The 23,374-nt window shown below is 40.9% G+C and overlaps 3 protein-coding genes across 4 annotated transcripts; 1 reads left to right on the forward strand and 2 right to left on the reverse strand.

The window, feature by feature from the left end:
• Positions 1–781: 781 nt before the first annotated feature.
• On the reverse strand, positions 782–14,779 carry LOC112282523 (helicase and polymerase-containing protein TEBICHI). Of its 2 annotated transcripts, none has more exons than XM_024520203.3 (25): positions 14,606–14,779; positions 13,472–14,001; positions 11,619–13,314; positions 11,403–11,467; positions 11,164–11,269; positions 10,634–10,813; positions 10,266–10,466; positions 9,751–9,912; positions 9,371–9,610; positions 8,937–9,149; positions 8,232–8,582; positions 7,733–7,885; positions 7,335–7,577; positions 6,785–7,003; positions 6,445–6,562; positions 5,006–6,255; positions 4,627–4,824; positions 4,186–4,442; positions 3,717–3,936; positions 3,267–3,383; positions 2,618–2,970; positions 2,305–2,413; positions 1,763–1,855; positions 1,451–1,547; positions 782–1,281 (listed from the first exon to the last, which is right to left on the reverse strand). In XM_024520203.3, exons 1-25 carry the CDS (start codon positions 14,633–14,635, stop codon positions 1,214–1,216), a joined length of 7,269 nt encoding a protein of 2,422 aa, XP_024375971.1. In that variant the 5' UTR covers positions 14,636–14,779; the 3' UTR covers positions 782–1,213. The 2 variants fall into 2 exon arrangements, with proteins under 2 accessions (XP_024375971.1, XP_024375968.1); XM_024520200.3 differs by having other exon boundaries at positions 10,613–10,813.
• A 989-nt stretch (positions 14,780–15,768) lies between these two features.
• Positions 15,769–16,632, forward strand: LOC112282524 (uncharacterized). The gene has a single exon (XM_024520205.3). The coding sequence runs from the start codon at positions 15,932–15,934 to the stop codon at positions 16,376–16,378; it is 447 nt and encodes a 148-aa protein (XP_024375973.1). The 5' UTR covers positions 15,769–15,931; the 3' UTR covers positions 16,379–16,632.
• A 2,914-nt stretch (positions 16,633–19,546) lies between these two features.
• On the reverse strand, positions 19,547–22,551 carry LOC112282170 (uncharacterized). Its single transcript, XM_024519502.3, has 5 exons — positions 22,246–22,551; positions 21,019–21,391; positions 20,616–20,919; positions 20,042–20,471; positions 19,547–19,929 (listed from the first exon to the last, which is right to left on the reverse strand). The coding sequence occupies exons 1-5, from the start codon at positions 22,396–22,398 to the stop codon at positions 19,921–19,923; spliced, it is 1,269 nt and encodes a 422-aa protein (XP_024375270.1). The 5' UTR covers positions 22,399–22,551; the 3' UTR covers positions 19,547–19,920.
• Between the last annotated feature and the right edge of the window lie 823 nt (positions 22,552–23,374).

A 23,374-nucleotide genomic window follows, 5' to 3' on the forward strand; every position in this document is an offset into this window, starting at 1 on the left:
TTGTTAGTATTTTTAAAAAAGTAATATAACTACTTAAATCTTACTTAAATGAATTCAATTATTTAATAAATTATTTAGAAAAGAAAAGCTTTTTCTTTCACAAAATAGGTTATTAAAAAATATTTTGAAAAATACTCAAATTTCTTTGCATTGCTCCATGAGCTATCTTTATTATTGAAACTTTCGGTTGTAGTCAAAGTCTTGGATTACTTTATATTTAAGTCCAAAAATAAATGCAACATTGAGAATATATTTTATTAGATAAAGATTGCTAATTTGCTTGTATTTTTTTTGTATGTCTTAATTATTGTTTGTTTGTTGTACCTTTTCATGATCACATTGGATCCATTACAATTACTAAACCAAGAAATAACATTTGTTCTATTGCTCATATAGTTCTACTACCTCCAATATATTATATGTACATTAATACCTCAAAATACATTATTCCTCATACTAAAACTTGAGTACACTTTACTTACAATAAATTTATTAACAACCTCAACTAATAGTATGGTGTAGTTCTACTTCAATCTAACTCCCGCATAATTGTGTTAATTCTAGGCTTACTTGCAATTTGTGGTCCAACACAACCAAAGTTGTGTTTGGCAACATACTGTCCTCTTGCACACAACACCAAGAACCCTAACTCATGTTGTGGCAACCTTGATTGCAAAGATATTTGCCTTGGTGATTTAAGTTGTGTAGACTGTAAACAATGTGGTTTGAGCATCATGAGCCCTTCAAACTTCCTTGTATTGGGTTGCAAATACCAGAAATATTCAATGAGGGGAACTTAACATTCTCATGTGGTTGAGTCTTACAAAGAAGAAACAAACTTGATTTTTTCATCTGCCTAAATTGCTTGGTTTACCCTTTCTCTAGAAAACCATGGTCTCAAGGTGTAAAATGGGGTGCACATTATCTTACTGTTACACCTGAAGTTAAGCATTGGAAGACCACGCTGCTAATTTTCCTTTCAGTATTCTAACTATGTGGAAGGCCTGCCTACTAAGATCAAAATAGTTGATCGGTCAGGTTCTTCGCTTTTCAAGCTGCATCCTACATCCCTGTCGCATCTGATTTATGATACATTCTCTCTACTAAAATGTCACACTTAGTTGCACACGTGGGATAAATAGCTCTAAAAGAATGGTATTTATACATGTCACCCCTAAGAATGCGACGAAGACAAGAACCCTAAACGCAATGGTCAGTCTTCTGTATATAGTTGCAAAGAGCCCCACGATGTTCCCACTTGAAGTTTCGTACGAAGAGGCACTGCAAGGGATCAATGATGATGAGTCATGTGATCGAGGACAACCTAAGAACAATTGGAGTACATCAACATGTCTGCACCAGTCATGTTGGATGATTGAAGTTCAATTTCTTTGACTTTTCCTAGACATTTAACACTTCATACGAGTATTCAAATGAGTCAAAATTTTACCTCGAAGTGTAATTGCTCCTTCCATGCTGGAGCGAAGTATTTGCGCAACATGCTTCAGGACCCGTTTATCGACCTCCAAGAGCAATTCGTCATGAATCTACGATTAGATGGAAAAGTCATTAGTTACCACAGATAACATACGGGGTAATTGGTGGTAGAGGTCAATTGCTAGCCATTATTTACATTCCAAGCTTGCATTTTTGGGCAAAATCAAGGACTAATCTGCAACATTTCAACGATTAGTTCGTTTCAAATTCAGACTAATCTCTGGTTTTGTATATATGAGAAAAATTTGCAATTGTAGAAGCTTACCTGGAGTAAGAGACGACAAGACCCCTGATGTGATGAACTGATGGCATCGTGAACTTTAATCATTGCCAATTTGATCAAATCTGCTGCAGATCCCTGGATGTGGTCCGTTTTCGTTAGCTATACGATTGTCCATAAAGTGAATTTAACATTTCTTGACTTTATTTTAAATCCTCCAACGCAACACATCTTAGGTCTCCATTATAAATTGAAGTGAAGATGACCCAACATCATATTGAACAAGGAACCCTGATTTGAGGATATGGCTGAGTGTATTGGGCATGTACATTCCTTGAGTACAAACAACAAAAATTACAGTAAAACGGACTAAGAACAAACATGCAAATTCGCTGGCTTGGAGGTCATTGCTAAGTTTCAATTACTTAGCAAACAATATTTAACCCACGAATCTTCCAAGTGCATGAATCTACAGCTGAGTACATAGCAGAGCTTGTGATTTGCTACTCGTCACTAAACTCACAATGACGATGATAATCGAGTAAAGACCGAACGACGGAGAAGTTTGCTTACAGCATCTGGCTCACCTGACAGATAGAGTTTACAGCTTGTCTTTCAGCCTTGGCTTGCTCTCCCCACTTTCCAGTGTTGATTTTATCCAGATACCGCTTCCGTCCACTCAGTGTTGTTATGTATCTAAAAATTGAATCAATACTCCTAGATCAGTCAGCTACTAAATTTTTACATCGTAGATTCAACGTGGGAGACCACGATCTGCGGGTTGAATAGACAATCGAATTCTGAAGTTTCCAGTTCAACGTAAATCAAACCTACATGCTTGCATCGACAACTAAGATAACATCATCAACCAATCCACAAAATAATGAAGCAAGTTCTTACCCTTTCTGGCGACACGAATCTACGGCGTGACTAAGCCAGGTAGTCACCAAAGGAAAAGTGCCTTTGAACCGCTCCAGCATGACTTGAGCCTCCGCAACCGGACACTCTAAGTGTTCGGCCAATGTGTTCACACCCATTCCATACAAGATTCCGTACACAAGGCGTTTGGTGCGCTCTCGTTGTTTATCAGAAACTTCACACATGGGAAGACCCGTCCACTGGGCGGCCAGCACTCGAAAGAGGTCTCCAGTAGGGTGGCTGAGCAGAGATACGAGAGATGGGTCTCCAGAAAAATGGGCCATCAACCGTAGCTCAATCTGTGAGTAGTCTGCTGACAAGAGAATCCACCCCTCCTGCACAACATTCACAAGTTAGATCTTCATACTGAAACAAACTAGCTTCTTATTTGGACTCTTTTAAGCAGGGATTCGGAGTTTTCTTGATTAAAATAAGTAATGATAACCAAGATGATGATATTAACGAATGATCATTAATCAGGGCTCAATAACAAAATCCACCTGACCTAATTTTGAAGATATCAAACGAAATCTATTAAACGCAAAACAATCTCCAAACTTTTCCTCGAATTGTCTCGTGGTGGAAGTAGGACGTTGACAAGAAAGCGAGACATCTGCGACCAAACCTGTACCTGAGATGGTACGAAAGCCTGACGGGCATTGACTTCCACCACGTTATTCGCTTTCTCTTGGTCTCCGTCTAACGATCTTCCCCCTTCAATCGTGAAGCTAACGGCATGCTCAACGCACTATCATATTCAAATGCCACACTTCAGATCTTTCTTCTCACATCTCACGATAGAATGATCATGACTTTTCACAGTGCAGAGAAGCAGGTGGCCCTCCAGCCAACCACAAAATATATATTACTATAAAATCACACTACTGCAGATTGCAGATGGCCTTATAGACCAAAATGAGAGTTCTATCGTGGGTAGCAGTAGCCTGGAAAAAATGTATTTCATCAACAGACCAGGTCAACTGAGTCATAGATGAACAAGCTTACGTATTGGTACTCTGCATGACATCAGCCGATCAAAACATGAAAATGTCTTATACATCCCAGTCATCACTGTTCATACCTGTAGGTTAGGGTCCTCCATGGACAGCCTTCCTGTGGCTGTTGAAGTCTGCAGCCAATGTCCAGCTATACTGAAGATTTCTCCTCTACTACTGCGCTCTTGCGAGCTGAAAAGGGGTTCTGGAGATTTTGCCCAGGCAATAATGGATCCAAGTGTGCTTTGCAGCAACTTCGACAAACTTCTGTGCTCTTTTATTATATCTGCAATCGGGTGATGATTCCTGCATAAGATCAGAAATTGGAACTCAGAAACCTTGATAAAAATTACCAACAAAAATCATAGACAGCCGCCTACTATGACTGCAATATCAAATACGACAATTCACAAATCAGATTATTCTTCTTAGAAGCAAACGGGCTCAAGTTGATAGAAAATCAACCACCATTTCAGAACAGGGACAAGTGCCTTCAGAACGGCTAGTTGGAGCAGAAACAGATGGAGCTGCACAAACGAATGCGGATTCCGATACCTTAAGAATTCAAGAGCTTGCTTGTCAGTGCTAGGATGGTGTTTGCCTTTGCAACCAGGGGGTACTGGCAGTTTCAAGTGGCGGTACAGCACATGTGCTACTTCAGCTGGCGCCGACAAAGAGAAGCTCATTCCTGCAAGCTTCTCGCCTTGAGCTTCTAGTTCACGAAGTTTGCAGTGCAGATGGCTTTGCGCCTTACGGCATACTCGCATGTCTAAACCGAGACTCCAAGTTTCCATGTCTGCCAGAACTCTCACCTGCCAACAACCATTTGTAACAAACTTCCGTGATGGTAATACTAGCTTTCACAAGAATAGCTTTCACAAGAAAAGCATCCAGATACAGAATGAAAATCCACTCAACCAAATGTATATTATAAACATGGACACGAAGCGTTAATTAAATACCAACATTCACTTGCTTGATGAAAAAAGGTTCTACCAGAGGCATTTCAAGCTGCAGCAGAGCTTCATGTAGACCCTCAGCTACCAAAAGTTTCCAAAAGGCACAATGCAGCACCCATATCTGTGCTACTCTTCGGCAGCATCCGTTATGGGCAACGCAACCCATCTGATTAGCCCATCTCCCAGCTCTTCCTGCCGCAGCAGCAATTTCTCCAGGCAGACGCTTTTTGACTTCCTGAAAGCATCACTTTCCATCTCATTACAGGCAGCACTTACTAGACTATTTCCTCGTCTTACAAACTGTTCCATAAAGAAATCGAGAAAACACTCAAGCCCTACGGTACAGTTCCTATGGATCGAAAAGTATTCGTTTAGTAATAACCCAACCACAAACGTGGGTGTAAGTGATCACTCACCTGCTCAAGGGAAAGGAGACGTGTACTTTCCTCGTCTGGCCAAAGAAGCCAGGCAGCTACACGAGTATCAATACAGGGCATTTGCACCCTTATAGACGGCAGTGCTACTACTTCTCCTTCTCTTGCTTTAACATCAGGTACACCGCGTTCATGCTCTGTGGTCTGCCTTGCAGACGGAACATGTAATCCAGGGTTGTTTAAAACCTGGAGTTGAATTTTTAAATCCCAAGAAATCTTCCTCACCCCAGTTTTGGACAGCATAGTACCAACATGTCGCCAACGAGTCTGGGACTCAATTAAGGAACTGTTTACTTCTCTAATAATGACTTCCTTATTACCGCAATTCGGGTTTGTTGCATGCTGGAAGGACTTGTGCACAATTGAGAGATTGACATAATATACAGGAGAATCCTTCCAACATATAGCTACTCCCATCACTTCAAATGGATCTGGAAGCCCCTTCCTTGGAGTTCTGAAGTAAAAGTCGAAGGCAAACTCATCTACGCCTTGCCATCTCCTCAGAAACTCATCAAAGCCACCCACAAGCTTGTCGACATCTCGAGGACCTCTAGATGGCACCCTCAAAAGGTCATCCATGGTGTCATCTACTACATAGACCTGTTGTGCAATTAACGAGCCATTAAATAAAGCACCCTTCGCTGGACCTCCATCTTTAAAGCTGGACATTTGAAGTCCTTCACATGCCTTTCCCACAGGTTGAATACCCAGATCTGAGTCGACTTTCTCAGTTGCTTCCTCTAAAAGCAACTCATCAGGAGTAGAAATAGGGTCTTTTGAATTTTGAACTCTGAAAGAAGGTATGGACTCCAACTTTTGAAGTAACAAATCAGACTCTTTTTCTAGAATATCTTTCTTTGGACTTCCAGGAATTGACTGTGCGTTCTGTACATAAACAAGACTTTTAGCACTAGTGTTGATGTCAGTAGCAAGTCCACCTTTTACTTCGGAGCTTATTGGAACATCTTTTACTTCCGGATCACCATCTACAGTCAACGCTTTCATCGTAGAATGAAAAGATATATCTGGGTTTACTAGTGCTTCTTCCTCATTACCAAGCGTGCCAACCATTGGCAATGCCAACATAGCAGGTACTTGAACACCTAGGGCTTCATACGCAGAAAAGGCTGCTGCTCTAGCCTCTTCAGCACGATCTAGTGCAAGACGTCGTGCTCCATTCTTAATGTTGCGGGCTACGCCCAATTGCATCCATTGTTGTGCTCTATTCTCACCTGGATGGCAGAATCTCCAAGACATTAACTCATAATGATGCTAAATTCAGTATCTAGTCGTTTTTGAAAGTAGGAGCACAAGCAACAAGCAAACACCGTCCAGAAACTAATACAATATCAGGACTATCATGGTACTGCGCAACTGGCATAATATGAAGAATGAACTGTCAATACAGTTCAAGAGGATACCTGGACCGGCCCAAGAAATGTTGCCATAAAGTGCCTTGATAATCTCAGGTAAAGAGGCTTCAGCTATAGCATGTACACTCCGAAGACCCGCCTTGAACAGTGCTCTTGCCCTGGCAGCCTGTGTCAAGAAAGACATATATTAACCGAAGGTCAACATTTGAGGTGATGGTTTCTCTTATAACATGGTATTAACATGCAGAGACTAAAAGTAAAACAATGATAGATTTCTGATGCAGGACGTCAGAGCACAACAAATCAAAATATCAGAAGGGTAGATGGAAGTGCTTTCGATTATCCAAATCCTAGAATGCGAAAATTGAAAAGCTCTATATCTTTGCACCTTGACAAATGGTATTTCTGTCAGATCCACAATCTCAGATTTAACACCAAATGATACTCGCTTCTGAAACTTAGAGAACAGGCCTTCCATGTCACTCCATCCCAGCCTTTCGCAAAAGGCTCCGACCATGCCAGCAAATCTTCCAGCACTATCTTGCAAGGCCTGCACTGTGCCCCTGGGAACTTTGAATGACTCGCAAATCTCCATTAGGGGAACTTCCTGTCATTCATAGAAGGAAAGATCTCAGAACACAGCAAGGAGGAGTTTGAAAAAAGATAGTAACCACTACGAAGAAAACAAATGCCCCTGAAATTACACACGAAAACCCATCAGATGAATGTACGATCTGTAATATTTTAGAAATCAACCTCGTGCAAATTGAGGAGCTTTCTGTTTGTTCTACGAACTGAATTACAGCAGCTAAACCCAGCTCTTGGTCGAGAGGGCGGAGATATTCTGTAAAATATTATCGTCCCCCAAGAGATTGACAGGAACATGCGAGTGAAGAAGAAATTGTGAAGGAATCAGAATCGTAGTGAATTTTGGATACCTGAACCAATTTAGAAAGCATGAGAGAAACATAGAACCGTTTGCACACACGTAGCATTTGTTCAACTGGTAGTGGAGCTGCACCCGAACTGTTCCACTTATGTTTCTGAAAGGGAGGAGAAATCTTCGCCTTAGAAATCTTCCCACCACGAGGTCGTCCATTGCCACCTTGTTGCAGAAGAGGTACTCCATGAGCCATCCTCATTAGAAAGGGCTCCACTACTCCAACCCTATTACCTACTGCCTGCGCTCAGCCAGATAAAGGTGAATTAAAGTTACAAATGCAGCCCTTAATTATTCAAATGGCTCAAAAGTTATAAAAGTCAAGCAGATGATTACGAGATCCCCAGTTGATGTTGTTGATAAGCTGCTACATAACTTTGATGAAGACTTACGAACCTGGTCAGTATGTGAAAGCTCCATGAACCGACTGTAGTATACACCCCAATCAGGCTCGATGTCGACGTAAGTGGGTGTAACTTCATAAAGGAGGTGCAAGTCAGAAGCCAAAACGAAGCCCTCCCTAGCTTTGGCAAGATCTTCATACACAACCTAACGAAAACAAAGTGCCAATAAAGACTTCAAATGACGAGTTCCGAAATAACAGAAAATTATCCAAGTCGATTGAAGTGTAATGACTAAGGCTTTAACAAAACATAATTCCCTCAAAAAGTCCATACAGCATCCAAACATAGAGTATGTATACTACAGAGTCCAGAGTTTCAGCAAAATTCTTCTCATGCAGGAAAATACCCACTGGCGTCGTACACTAGTTGCAGAGACAGGAAATGTGCCCTTAACAAGGATAGTTTGCACGTCGAAATAGGTAGAGACAACATATGTATGCATTATTACATGCTAAGACAACCACTGTCAGAAAGACGGAGAACTTTCATACCAGGGACTCCTCAGGACTGAGTGAACTGGAAAACGCAGCTCGACCAAGAGGCGTTGTAGTATAGAGCCGTGAAGTTCTATCCCATTCAACTAACTGCTTATGGCAAAGCCACCGCAATGATTCTTGAGCAGCTTTCACAACCTCTTCAAAAGGTTGTGTGGCATTTAAGAGGGTGCACCGGACATACCGCTGCACATCAGCTGCAGTCTGAACTACTCCACCTGCAACTACTTCCAGCAAGGCTCGGATCATTCCATTTTTGTCATCAGCTAAGCACGAACATAATGCTTTGCATTCCTGCCTAATCATCTCCTCCATCCGCTTCACTTCCTCAGGTTTGCATATCAAAATCTGAAATTATTGGTGACATGAAATGTTAGTCTAACTTTTTTGATATTTTGGATATTAATTATAACTTAACTTTTGATCATTGACGATAGAAATCCTAAATTTGTTTCTGAACAATGACGTACTACTTCAGCTTACAGTCTTGTAACATATGGCCCTGTACAAGCAATATACCGGCTGTAACTACACTTTTAATTACAGACACATGATACATTTAAAAAGGAAGTACAGTTTCTTCAAAGGTGGCAGTAACTACTTTCACATTATCTTATTCTCCACAATGATATGGAACTACAGAGACACATAATATCTATGGAGGTAGAATGAAGCAACAGTTACATGGAGACAAACACATACACTTTCTCCTTTGGTATCAATGCCTGCACGACCGGCTCGACCAGCCATCTGCCGGTAACGTGTTGCATCAAGGAAATCTCGACCAATTTTTGGTTGTCTAAAAATTACTCGACGGGCCGGCAAATTCACTCCGGCAGCGAGAGTAGATGTAGCCACAAGTACACGTACGACACCACTCTTGAAACATGCCTCCACTATATCTCGTTCTTCTCCCTGTATAAAAACCCATTATCACTGATACTCAATTTAGAACCTTCATAATAATCAGTTGCGAAATCATCTCCTGAAAAATATATGAAATTGTCAATGGTTTCAAGGGTGTAAAAAAATTGGCTTCGACAACGTCCATTTTAACCGGTTAACAGCGGAGAAGCCTTTCATTATCTTTTGAGTGCTACGCAATCACATTGGGGCGTTCATAGGAAACTATGTACCGTGAGACCAGCATGATGATAAGCAACGCCTGCTGGCAATGTATCTGCTAAGACAGGATCAAGTCCAGCTGGACACTTCCGCAACTCTTCCACAGCTGCGTTTCCATCTATTGGTCCAATCATTTTATCTCTCTCTACGATTGTGAATGGAGGCAGAAACTTGCTGATGTGACGAGCTGTCGTCTCACATCCTTTACGGCTGGAACAGAACACTAAGACTGAATGCCCTTCACTTACTACCTGTTTAATGCACAGATTTCGAATCGACATTACTTAACTTGGGTAAAAGATTTAGGTTTCACGAAGTTCAGAAGTGCTCCAACGCAAATAGCAACATGAAGACCACTCCAAGTGAAAAGAGTATAGATTGTACGGATTACCTCATGGCACAACTCTACCAAATGATCAGGGTCCTTCCCACTAAGGTCTGCATTTTTCTTGATTGACCTTACAAATTCCATCTTCTTATTGTAGATAGTATGACCAACTTTAATGAATTCCTCCAAAGGAACTGGCCGGAAGACTGTTTGATAAAGAGCGGCCTGGACATATCATCAGCTTCAGAAACAGCAAGCAATGAGAAAAACAGATTCTGTGAGGTTACAAATGGCATTCTTAATCATCAAAAGATCATCACATGGGAACTTTGCTAGGAAAGCTCAGATGATCTTTTGATGATATCATGATAAAAACGTACCTTTAGATCCAGAGCTATAACAGCTAGCTTGAAATTATTCCAGAATGACACACTTCTGATCTACTTAGAGGGAAACTCAGCTGCATGTATTGCGACTTCACCATGCAAAAATAATATTGATTGCTTTATAATGTGAAACAAATATAATTGAGTGATCGATAATACACATCCTAAAGAAACCGTCTTATAAATAAGCACCTGTAACCAAGTAGCCACATCAGATACATTAGGCATTGTGGCACTCATCCCCACAATTTGCAACTCAGTATTCCGGCTTGAACTTGAGCCTCTGTTCTCCTTCGAACTATACCCAGGTGAGTTACACTCTCCACCACCGGCAGCAAAGCGGAGTTTGGTGAGGAGGAGTTCAAGTAGATAGCCACGGTCAGTGTCTCCGACCTGCTCACGTAAGCAGAAGTTATTTCATGCAGAAGCTACAAAACTCCTGCTTCCGTGCTGAGACTATCAGATATTGCAAATTGGACCAGCTACCAATTATGACGGATCCAGGGTTATCAATGAAAGATTGCAGCATAATAACTGACCATGTGAAGTTCGTCAATTACAAGAATAGCAAGTTCTGATAGGCGTCCCTCTTCAAGCAACTTATTGACCAGCGAGTTCGCTTTCTCGATTGTACACACAGCCACGGAGGTGTCTTTAGTTAAGCTGGAACCACCCTGCGATCCATAAAAGCCTCGCACTCGTTTTCCAAGAGGTTCCAAAATTGCATCCAGATGGTCTGCCTGTGATTTATGTATAAATATCAAATTAGCTTGAAAAGTGATACATGCCTGTAAAGATTTAATTACACCACACGTTGGTGGCTAGTTGCAGAAGAAAAATAAATACAACTACAACGCTCAAACGTTTTTCTGCAAGTACAGTGCTATTCTATACATTCAACTTGCTTCTTACAAGACCACATTTTTGCCACTATCGTTCTCTATTTTCTTTGAAAAAGTGGACCAGGTAACAATTCAAGACATACTTATAAGTAAGACATACAGCTGTTTCATCACAAGGATGGAGAAGATACAGTGCAAATATTAATGTAGACTACGTAAGTCGAGAAAATAGACATTGCGCACATTACCTTTTCAGAGCACAGCGCTACATAGGGTAGCACCAGCAAAGCCTTCTTCCCAGTTGACAAGATTCGACGTAACATCAATACCTCTGCAACCAAACTCTTCCCTGCACTGTCTCAACCAGCTACCACCGCAGCATTACCTTTCTGCAAGTATAAAAACGGGCATGTACGATTTCAACCTTTCTAAACCTGCAAAATGCTTGAAATCCAAAGAGATAAGATAATGACGTTAGACTATTTACCTTGTAGATGCACAGTAAACGAGACTTCGGCCATCCAGCACGCCATCTACCTGCAGACATTCGACCTTTCAACAAGTCACAGAACTTTAGTGCGAAGCAATTCCTCAAGTTTACAGGACAGTCCATTCTGGACCTTATAGCTCAGACATCAATGCTTCAATACTCAGAGAGCAATACAAAACTATCTTGAAGGAGCAACAAGGAATAGAGAGACACCTGCCAGGGGTAGAGCCTTTTCAAGCCCTTTTTGGCATACATAGCACATGCTTCAGATGGAATCCAATCGGCAAGATCCAGACTTATGTTTTTTGGACTTCGGGATATAAATGCATGTTCTTGTTTTGCGACTAGAGGAACGACAGCTCCGATAACCTTTCTCTCAAATCTTTCTTGATGATCTCCTGCTGATAAATGGGCATACGCACGCATTTGGCCAGCTGATAAGGAATCAGCTGACTTGGAAGGTACTGCTAAAACTGGCTCGTGCAACTTCGAAGTTGCATCATGTTCAACATGAGCCACGACCTGAAGCTGCAGGTCAGTGCCCACCACGGTCTCACAAATTTCCTTCGACGCTTCAATAACATGAACATTGGCTTTGATGGTTTCACCCCCGGAACAGTTGTCCTTACCATCAAAAGATTCCAGACGTACAGGACCTAGCGGCTCTTGGATAGCAGTAGGACAAGCCTTAGAAACTTCTTCAGTGGTCAATTTGATAACGTTTTTGTTTGGCGGACTGCTTTGGCAAGTGAAACTGAATCGACGCACCGGCAAAGGAGAGATATCCAGCTCATCAAACCTAGTGTTAGGAATCCGGTCAAAGTTTGTTATTCCTTCCAAATTCTCGACTTCAACATCTGCAGGACCTTTCTCCACACTGGAGTCTTGAAAGCGACCAACGTTGGCTCCAACAACTTCCAGTATCCCCTGGATGCCTGGAACTTGTTCCACTTGATTCTGAATTGCTCCATCTACAGCTCGTGTTGTCCTTTCGGCGCTTGATAAAATACTTTTACCTCTGCTGCTCTGCTTTTGTGCTGCGCCGTTTAATTTGGAGACAAGCAAAACATCCGCCGCTTCAAATGCTTCATCCCAGAAGGCGTCACCAGGAGAGAACAGAGAATTATGGTACTGCCATCCCCCTGATTTTCCACTACTAAACGACCGTCTGTCTGATTTCTTGGCATTACGCGAATATGGAGTAGAGCCGAAACCTCCTTCACCACTTTTACTCCGTAACCTGGACCTTGACTTCGGGGTTTTGCGACCAGATCCCCATTTATGTCGTGATACTTGTTCTTCTGGTGTTTTGAATGGTGGAGGTAACGGAGGAAATCCTTCAAAAGAAACAATTTGAAAAGCTTCCTTCTCAAAGATGTCACCTGACACTGAGCTTTTGATCTTATTTTCTAAGGCACCAGAAATATTGGAACATGACACAAGCCCTTTCGACAGCTTTGGAGAATCTGATCCACTGTGAATACCTTCGTCATCAACATGAGGGACATCACAGGTGAGCTCTAAATCTGACCCACCTCGGGGATCTACTCCACCTCCAGGAGTGAGTTCTAGCTGAGCAAATTCTTTCGAACTGAAAATACTAGGTAGACCAGACAGACCCCTTTCGATACTTTGTTCCTTAAAGCTCTTCAGCAACCCCACACTCCTTTCTTCTTTGACGGACCCAAATTTATCCCCAAATGTACCCACATCATTACCACTTAAGCGTATGGGCAAAAAATGCTGCGTACATGAGATGACATCTAGCTCAAGCCCATCACTATGTCTCTGCTTTTTTGATACTCTAGGACAATCATCGTCATCATCGACGACCCTCATAGCTTTCTTAGAGTTGTCAACTCCACCAGTACCTGGAGGATTGCACGGTGGCAGGTCCTTGATGACACCACTGACCAAAGTAGAATTGTTAGTTACTCTAAAAGCATGTTTTAAACCAGCACATGTCCATTAAGAATAGGAGACTTTCAGCGAAGTGACCTTAAATTAAACATCATTTGAGGGAAGTGAATAAAAATCCCTTGAGAATAGTAAGATCACGTTCATACCTGACACATCTTGACAGATGATCATCTGCAAATTGTGTGAGTTGCCCCTGACTATTACTCCTCTCAGTTGTTTCTCTAGTTAGCTTTCTTGAAGCCTGGAGGAGATCTGGCGAGGATTTGCTTTCTGTAAGACAAGGGCCTATGTGATGTCCTTCGCCGGTTTCAAATATGGGCTTTGAATTGTTCGCAGTACAGAAATCATTGCGTGAAATATCCGGCTCCAGTAGCCTCTTAGGCACGAATTTTGACGCACTGGACCCGCATCCTTGCAGCCACCTTTCTGTTGAAGGCTTTGGCCATGTAGACTGTCTGATGTACCTGTTGATTCCAGCTTGCTTATCCTCGTAACCACTCCAAGCCTGTCCGATGGGATGATTATCGGTGCTTTTGCTTTTAACAATAAAACTTTCGAGAGTACCCTTCTTTTGTGGAGAAACCTCGGCTGGATTTTGTTTCCTCTTTGCGTGTGGAGGACCGTTCAACTTGGGTGAAGGCAACACCACAGCATTTACTTTTCTTGCTGGAAATATCTGAAAACATACATGAGATTTTCAGAACTCAAATTTCGTGCAGCTTAAGACACAACTGAAATACGTGAGAATGCAACTAGATACCTGATTTTTAGCACAAACAGAATTCTCTGGAAAGATTGACAGAAACTTAGGAAGATGTGTTAATGCTGAAATTTGAAAGGGTTTGCACAAAGTCTCTTAAGCACTATGACCCTAATCGATGTCATTTAAGAGGTCTGCGAATACACACATGATTAATTACTCAAATTTTGAATGAGTGTGGTCTTCTGTCCAGCGAAAGAGGGTAAAGCGAATAACGAGATTGAAATTTCCTGGTGATTTCCAGATTAAGGTGAACCATACCCTCATCTAATTAAGAGGCCTCTGGCAACTCTCCAAATAACAGTTGAAATGTTACCCCAATCAAAACCTACCTCTGGCTAGTTACACCAGTGGCCGACGTTACAAGATTTTTCAGAAGGTATAATGGCTCTTGTTTTTCCAGACCAACGACCAGGGCATTGATTGATACTTGAGAGTCCATGTAAAAACAAAGAAGCAAAATGGGGACATTTTTCAATAAGAGCAGGAAAAGGACGAAGAACAGAAGAGCAAAACCCACCTGGTCAAGCCGGGCTTTAGGGCCCTGCATCCTTGCTTCTTACGATGCATGCACAGCGGCAATTAGAGGACTCTAACTTGTGGGGCACAGAGTGGACCTCGTTCCGGCTTCAGAGCCTCCAAATAGAATTTCAAGAACCACGCTATCCATCCTCTCCAATCCCGCATGTTTCAGCAATTCCAGGTCGTCCAAATAAAATAGGTAAGGATTGACGGAACTAAAAGCAGTGCTGCACCTTGGTACAAGTGAAAAGATTAGGCACTATAATCAAACAGCTCTGCTTCAAGTGAACTTATCCTATTTATTAGTTCGTTACATCTTCGATACTCACTCGAAAGAAGAAATAATGCCATCGTCTTACGGTGTCTGAAAGCAGAGCCTCTCCTGCGTTTCTGTAACCCTGAACGCACCATACAATTTCCAATTCCGTATAATACTTTCATTTGTGCACCTTGATCACAACATGTCGATGTAAATCATAATGCCAGCAGGTTTCCAACAAATGGCAAAAAACCCCCATTCCACTATCGAGACTTTCTGCTCACTCGCGCTCTCACTCTCTCTTGATTGTACCTCAGCAATTAGCGCTACTGATGCTTGTGATCCATACTTCCAAGCTCTCCCATTCTACACGGCCCCATTCAAAGAACGTTCAAAGCCCCAGTCTCAACGACACACGACGAAGGTGACGACAACCACCCATTCCAGGCCGTTTCTTCTCAATACGATTAACCCCATCCAGACCGTCTTATATCTCCAATATTTGCCTTGATAGCGCAATAATGTACGTCGGGATCTCGCGGTAACAAGCACTTAATGTCACAGCACGAGACCACACAGACTTGTCAATGACGAGGCTGGCTGGGACATGGGGGACAGAACCACAAAATGTTCAAATCTGGAAGAGCTAAATTTAGAATATGACCCCAACGGACCATTGATCTGACAGATTTGAAATTGTGGGACCAGGTGGAAGCAGCGACAGGTAGTTGATGAACCATTCCGGGAAAAAGCATTGCCTTCACGACGACGCTTCTTCCCGCTTTATAACCGCCCTATACCCTCTCATGATTGGCAGGACTTCTTAGTGCCTGGGTAGCTTTTCGAGAACCCAATTTATTGAAGCCATTAAACCAAGGCTCCTTCGCGGAAACATTAAGAACTGACTCAGATATGATAAATCCCTAAGAATTTTGAAACCCTAAAAGCCCACCCTGAAGTTGTTCTCGTGTTTGGAAGCTATGGCGCAAGGTCGACATTGATGATGACTTGATTTCTAGCAAGGTTGCAGTTCCTCGGTTTTGTAGTTAGCAGGTTATTTCATAGATGGCTGCGAAACAGGTATCTGCGATCATTCGGCTGGTTGTGAATGCGGGGCAAGCGAAGCCTGCGCCCCCTGTGGGGCCTGCTCTGGGACAGCACCGTCTGAATCTGATGGCATTCTGCAAGGATTTCAACGCGCGGACGCAGCATATCAAGTCAGAGGTTCCGATGTCTGTCATGGTGACTGCATACAAGGACAATTCTTTTGAGTTCGTGGTGAAGTCGCCTTCGACGTCGTATTTCCTGAAGAAAGCAGCGGGGTTGCAGTCAGGCGGCGGCAATCCGGGTCACAAGGTCGCCGGGGTGGTCACGCCTAAGCACATTTACGAAATCGCCAAGATCAAACAAGCCGACCCTGACTGTCAGTACATGCCGCTGGAATCCATCTGTAAGTCCATCATGGGCACTGCTCGCTCCATGGGCATTGAAGTGAAGGGTGAACTTGTGTGATTCTTGCGTTTCATTTTGCACCTATTTCGTCGTTTCCAAACAAACATACCAGAACTTGCTCAAGGACTGCAAAACTGGTTTCAATACAGAATACTAGGATTTAGCAATTGATGCCAGTCCGGAGAAGGATTGATGGGTTTAGGTAGCGGGTTACCAACGGTTATAGGGATGTGTCCGTCGTAGATTAATTTGCAACATCAGAACGATTTTCTGCTGCTTTTTTTCCAGCAATTCATTTTCAGAATTACACTTCATCTGGCTCGTTTCTTCCCTTAGCCACATGCTTCATAATCTCTGTTTGATACATGAGTTGGCATTGTTCTCAACGCCCTATCGGTGCAGTCTTCTGCTCAGTCCCTTCTGCCATGACTCTTGAAGTTAGATGAGCAAATTCTCACAGGCTAATTCTCAACTAGCCTGAGGGTTGTCTGTAGCTCTGACTGATTGATTGATAGTGAAATTGCAATATAGACTTGGAATCTGCGATGTTGCTGATATTAGCATTCCTTTTACTATGACTGTCTTGTCCAGACTTTGACCCCTTTGTTTTGTAAGTTCTTGTACGGATTTGTTTTATGTTGATGTTGATGATGCTAATTGTGGGTTGCATTGAAAGTAGCTTGAAAAACCTGTAAGTAGTTCCCACTTCATTTCCCTTTCATATTCTTTCTGCAGGAGGTTACACTATGGTACAGAATTTAATTTAATGCAGTATTTGGGTATGATATTTTGTGTTTCGTACTGAACATTGCTAAGAATTTCCATGTTAAGAAAGTTGTTGATCATTTTATTTTATGTGACTGTGTTACCTGTAGTTTGTATACATGTATGAACAAACTGGATTTTACTGTTTTGCGCTTGTTAGGTGAATACATTTAAAGATATATGATAATCAAATTTTATATTTCTAAATTGATCATTTTGTATTCATATTTATCTGAATCATTGAATTAAAATACCACTAATCAAATTAAAACTCTTTTAAAATATGATTACCAGTACTGAAGTAATCGTAACAATTGGTTTGTCTTGCAACTTCTCTGGTAATGCTGTCAGTATCAGATTGTTACATAAAGTCATTTATTTGTTTTAAAATTCCACCTTTTCATTTCTTTTCTTTTCTTTCGAAACAAACCTAAATTTGATTGCATTCTCTAAACATGTAGAATTCAAACTAGATTGGTAAGCTATGTGTTTTTCAATCCCTTATGCAAGTGTATTGTGTTGTGTGATATTTTACATTGTTTATACTTTTTTGTTTTTGTCTTTTTATTATCCCTAAATATTAATTACTGGACTATATATAAATTTTGATTAAATCTGTTTATTATACAAAGTAAAACAAATGTGTTATAAATACAAATGTGTAAATAAACTATATATTAATCAATTATTTAATACGGCAATATAACATTTTCAGAAAGAAAACACTAATTACAAAGTAAGTGATATTATAACTAGAATGCACTTACATACATAGTTTACCCACATATATGACATGGTTTTTTAAAATAGAAGATAGGATAGCAATACCGTAAATTTTTTATTAAGCAACTTGTTGTAAAATAACAAAATTACATGATCATGTTCAATAGTAAGTGGTCCTTAAATATTTGTAGTACTTTGATTATTTACTACTGTAAAAATAAATACTATTGAAGTTGATAGTTAGAATAAAGATCTCAATCATTATGTCTGAAAAGTTTAAAAATTATCAAACTACAGAAAAAAATTGTAATTAATGAAGAGAACCAACCAAATATATTATTCAACATATTTGGATGATAAAATAATTATATAAATATATCTATATATACAAAAAATAAAAAATTAAGGATTATATTTATATATATACACATATGTATATACCAGTAGGACATAGCATAATATATTTTAATAACTTGTTTTATCATTTTATATTATATTTAATACACAAGATAAAATAATTTTGTGTATTAATGTAAGAACAATATTAAATTTAGAACAATAAACATGATCACAAACAAAATAAGCATAATGAAATTTGAAAAATCTAGTAGAAAAGTATTTTTTAAAATGTAAATAACAAAACACTAGAATAACTAAAACTCAATATAATATTGTAAATGAATAAATTTTTGAGCGCCTTTTAAAAGAAATAAATCATAGTAAATACAAAAAAGGATATGTATATAAAAATAAAAACAAAAACAAACAAACAACCAAGTTTGTATATAAATATGTATATGTGTTAATGTTAAATAATAAAAAAGAATAAAATTATATAGTTTAAAATATTTTAAAGTTTGATTACAATTTAAAAATGACAATCAGTTTGTATTGTTTGAATATTCTTAAATATAGGATTTAAGTATATTTAAAAATAACTATATATGTAATTAAAATCTTAATTTTTATTTTACCAAATACAAACATATCTTCAAAATATTATATAATAATTTAAAATGTTTCTGCCTTTAAAATTTATTTTGTTAAATATTTGTTTGATCATAAATTTTTTTTGATGATAGTGGTTGTTATGAAATTATTAATTATTCTATTTTAAATTTATAATTAGTATTATATTTGCCATAACATTGAAATTGTCTAAGATATTATACAAGTTTCAAAATATTCAATTTAATTTTCTCTTAAGTGATTACTAGAAATTAGGACAAAAACCTTCTAATTTTAATATCAGTTGAATTGCATAATAGCATTTAAAATATAATAACTGTATTCCAAAATTTGAAACTACTTATTGACTTTAATTACTACCTGTAAAAAACATAAGATTTCATTTCAATTTATGTTAATATTTCTTCTTATTTTATAAAACATTTAGGATATAGAATGATGAAACAACAAGAAACTGGTTACAACAACAATTTTCCACTACTCTTTTTCTTCTCTTTACTTTAATGTGTATCCATCATTTCATTAATATCTTCATCAACATGTAGCAATAGAAATCTCAACTGCTAAAATTGCAGTATATTACCACATGTATAATAATTATAAAACTCTTAAAAGAATAAACTTGTTATCCATCACACCAACCATATCATTCCTTTACAACATTACCTTCAAGCAGGTTCTTTGCAATACATACATCCATACGCGTACGTAGGTACATATAAACATACACACACACACACACACATATATATATATATATATATAAATATATATATACAAATGTCTTAATCATATTACTTACCAAAAAAGTCAAGATCACACAACAGAGGGGTCCACAACTCTAAATCACGAGTGACTTCAAGTACGTGCGAAATGGAACCCACACACATGTGGCAGGAAGTTGGAACACGAACACGGATACAAAAAAGAAAAAGTGAATCGAAATACCTAATCTGATGAAGAGGACGAGGCTGCACATCCTCGTCCAACGCCGCCATGCAAATTATACAAACAATTCCAAGCTCAATCTCAGCTCTCAAGTCCATCTTCTGTACTAAAACCATCGCCTTCACCACTGTGGCACTGTCGGTAGCAGTACTGGGCGATGTCGGTAGCAGTCTTCGGCACTGGAGGGGTGGAGTTCGTTACCTATGCTGCAGGGGATGGCAAGAGAAAGCAACGATCAGGTTAAGGGTGCAGAGAAGAATGGTACCAGAAGGCGAGAGATCAAGGCGATTGTGATGGGGTGGTGCGGCAGACTGCTACCTGAATGTGGCTGCAGACTTGCAGAACCTCCTCCAGGGGCGCCCAGTCGCCGAAGTTCCTCTCGATGAACTGGTATGCGACCCCCCTATCGCCTGGACGCATAATGTACATGCCCCCCTTGATGGTGCCCTCGCCGATGTAGTTGCCATCCAGGCCTGCGGCTTTAGCGCGCCTCAGGTTGGCCCTGGCTGCGCCGTTGAGAAGTAGCCCCGTGACAATCCCTTCCTTGGGCAGCTCTCCTTGTCCTAGTGCCTTGAAAAAGTCCCGCTTCTCGTCGACCACCACCACTCCTCCCCAGTAGCGTGGCCAGAAGGCTCGCACCTCGGCGTCGATGTGTTCGTGGAGAACGAGAACCAGTTGGACGCCCATCGCGTCGAAGATGGGCTTCCTAGAGTATAGTTGGTGTGCTTCAGCTCGACACATCACGCACCTGCAGAGTTTTGCCACTGGAAGGTCAATCCAAGCCTCGAATGATTGGATTTTATTTGTTTATTGGTTAGTTTGTTTTCTTCCAGGGTAAACGAACACATATCGAAGCTTAGTCGCTTCGGATGATCAGCAGGAAGATGCTTACCCTGGGCGGCGAAGGCACAGAATGAGGGTTGGCTTGTCGGCCCACAACTCAGAAGCTTTGAAAGGAGAAGACAACTGAATGGGTCCTTTTCCTCTGAAGGGATTTACGCCCTTGCGATGTTGCGGCGCAAGCTTTTGAACTAGAATCTTCTCCAGAGTTGAGAGAGGGGTCACTTCCTGCTTCATGCCTCCCAGTTTTACCAATCCGCAAAGCCGGGTTTCCGCCTCCGGAGCTGAGAAAATTCCCTTGGTGATTACTGGGGGCTGCGCACTCATAGGTGCCATTATCACGGGTGCCTCGTACTCTGCAACATTTGCATATCTCATTGTGAAGCCATTCTGAGCATATTGGGTATTCAAAATTCAATAATTAAACATGAAAGGGCCGTAGAAATTGTTTTAACCTTGTAGGTCGCTAACCGCTGGGCTTGTTGATCCTCCGTCAGTGCTGTCAGTGCTAGTATTGCTGTGCTCAGAGCGTCGCTGTCTAGGTGGCGACATTGTTAGCGTTCTTGGAAGCGAAATAGGTGCACCGCCGTGACGAGCAGCGGTGATCTTCCTTGCGGGGAGGACGAGATCCGTAGGCAGTTGGATGGTGGAATTGCTCTTCTTGTCTAGGAACCTGGCTACATGACCCCTCTTCATCTTATACTCTTTGGTGAGCTCTGATGGTTTGGCGATCAGAAGCTCCTGCAAATTCTTCCCCGATGCCTCCAGTGTGTCGGCGTACTCCATGAGCAGCCTGTCATGGAGGTAGGTTCGGAGCTCTAAAGCGTCCTGTACAACGTCAAAGGAATGCATCTAGGTGATGTTGATCAGTCAAAAAATTTATGACTTAGTGCAATTTCCTTCACAAGGCACTGCTGTCCGTACACTTAGACCTAATATATCCCAGTGTATGGACTCAGGGATTTAGAAGTGTTCAAGGCGAGGAAACCTAGGGGTACGCTCATGCACACGTTAGAATTTCATGTAGCCACGTAGCCTCCTGCACTAGTCCGTTCCGTGGTGATGTTTTAAGGTAGAAAAAATCGAATCTAACCAATTATGTGAAGAGTCTCCTTTGCGCTTACGAGAAATCGTAGGAAAAAAAAATGGCTTTTAGATTGGAGCTGTTGCAATAATATGCACCCGACTCGATCAATTCAACTGCGAATGCATTTTTTCGCAAACCTTTCATGTCAATTGTAGAAACTTAAGATTGATGGTCACCAGATATCATTTCATAAGTACCAACGCCCTCATGTCTTTGAAGACACCCCCATTGAGACAATCTAAATGCAGGTAGAAGACCAGGCTACTTCCGAAGCCAAGAACGGCGAAGGATTACATTTCCAGTTCATGAGTCGAGTACGTCAACGATTTCCACTCTATTTCAAGAATTGCTACCCAGCTAGGGGAGAATCAAATATGTCCACATACCAGGTCCAACGCACGGGAGAGAGTGTCGCCCAGTCTCAACTGACAAAACCTCAAACAGTAAATGCCAAATCTCACGAATTCAACGACGCTCAGGTCGTCATGTCAACTTCAATGAAGACAAACGTTCGGACTGCAACAACTACTACAACAACAACCTGACGCGAAACTCCACCACGGATTCAATACTGCGGGAGGACCCGTGAACATACCCGCTGCAGCTGGCTGAGCTGGAGGGTGTTCATGTCCTCCTTGCTCATCACCTTCAGCGTGGGCACATCGTCCCAGCCATCCGCCATCAGGCTCTCAATCTGGTCTCGCAGCACCCCATCCCCGACGAAGTCCTCCAACGCGAACGACGACATTCAAAATCCAAGCCACTAAACCCAGCTGCGTCACCTCAAGCGAAACCAGCAAAATCCAACCAACGAGGATGCGATTGAGGGAGTAAGGCGAGGAGGTGGAGCAGGATGCAGCGCGACGAGGGCGTGGGGGCGGCGCGCGGGGTTGCGAAGCGGAGCGCGGGATTTGGCTGGCCTCGATGGCGGCGCGGGTGCATTAATCCTGCCCGGGTTCCGTCTACTCCGGCCGGGTGGGGGGTGATCCTCGGGTACCCACGATCTTCCCACCCGCGCTCCGATATCGTCCTCCCCTCGTGACCCCCCCCCCGTTCTTCCTTATCCATACTATCACATTTATTTATTTATTTTTAAAATATAAAATATAAAAATATAAATAGTATTCTCTTTCTGGGTAATTTTTAGATGGAGTGATTTCTTTTGAGTATTTCCCCCCCCCCCCTAAAATTTAATGTAAGTATTAGTTATAAAAGTTTGTGTTTGTTGCCATATAGTTTTTCTTTTGGTCAAAAAATCCTCATTTAGATATCATGTGGTGTTCTACGTGTTTGTAATTGGGATTGTGTGAAATATCATGACGTCTTACTGTTTGGCTTTAATGAAAATTCACAAAAGTTTTTGAACACGACTGAATAAAAAATCCCTGATGTGATATGTATTGTATACAGCTTTAATTTGTGTTCCTCATCAATCTTTTAATCTTGTTGTAGTTGATATGTAAGATTTATCATTATTTTTAACACTTTTATTAATTATGGTCCATATTTCCCAAGTCATTTGACAAATTGTTGTGCTCAGATTAGGTGTTTATTCATTTTTATTACACCTTTGCTTCTATGAGTTTGTCAGAAAGAAAGAGAGAAAGTCAACACATGATCTTTTGGTTTGATGCTAAATTTATGCCCATTATTCCTTGTATTTTTTTGATGAAATCTATGAAAAAAATACTGACTTTGTCAAAATTGCCAAATCTACATCATAC

This window comes from Physcomitrium patens, chromosome 5, assembly GCF_059467195.1.
Source record: "Physcomitrium patens ecotype Gransden chromosome 5, ASM5946719v1, whole genome shotgun sequence".
Taxonomy (NCBI): Eukaryota; Viridiplantae; Streptophyta; class Bryopsida; order Funariales; family Funariaceae; genus Physcomitrium; species Physcomitrium patens.

Bases quoted from the DNA above. Each gene is read 5' to 3' on its own strand.
- LOC112282170 (XM_024519502.3), bottom strand. From the start codon at position 22,398: ATGTCGTCGTTCGCGTTGGAGGACTTCGTCGGGGATGGGGTGCTGCGA. The intron at 21,392-22,245 runs GTATGTTCACGG...GACGTTGTACAG, and splicing joins AGCTCAGCCAGCTGCAGCGG to GACGCTTTAGAGCTCCGAAC. The intron at 20,920-21,018 runs GTTAAAACAATT...CAAATGTTGCAG, and splicing joins AGCGGTTAGCGACCTACAAG to AGTACGAGGCACCCGTGATA.
- LOC112282523 (XM_024520200.3), bottom strand. From the start codon at position 14,635: ATGCAGGGCCCTAAAGCCCGGCTTGACCAG. The intron at 10,814-11,163 runs GTAATGTGCGCA...CATAAATCACAG, and splicing joins TAGCGCTGTGCTCTGAAAAG to GCAGACCATCTGGATGCAAT. The intron at 7,886-8,231 runs GTATGAAAGTTC...TGTTTTCGTTAG, and splicing joins TCAGTCCTGAGGAGTCCCTG to GTTGTGTATGAAGATCTTGC.
- LOC112282524 (XM_024520205.3), top strand. From the start codon at position 15,932: ATGGCTGCGAAACAGGTATCTGCGATCATTCGGCTGGTTGTGAATGCG.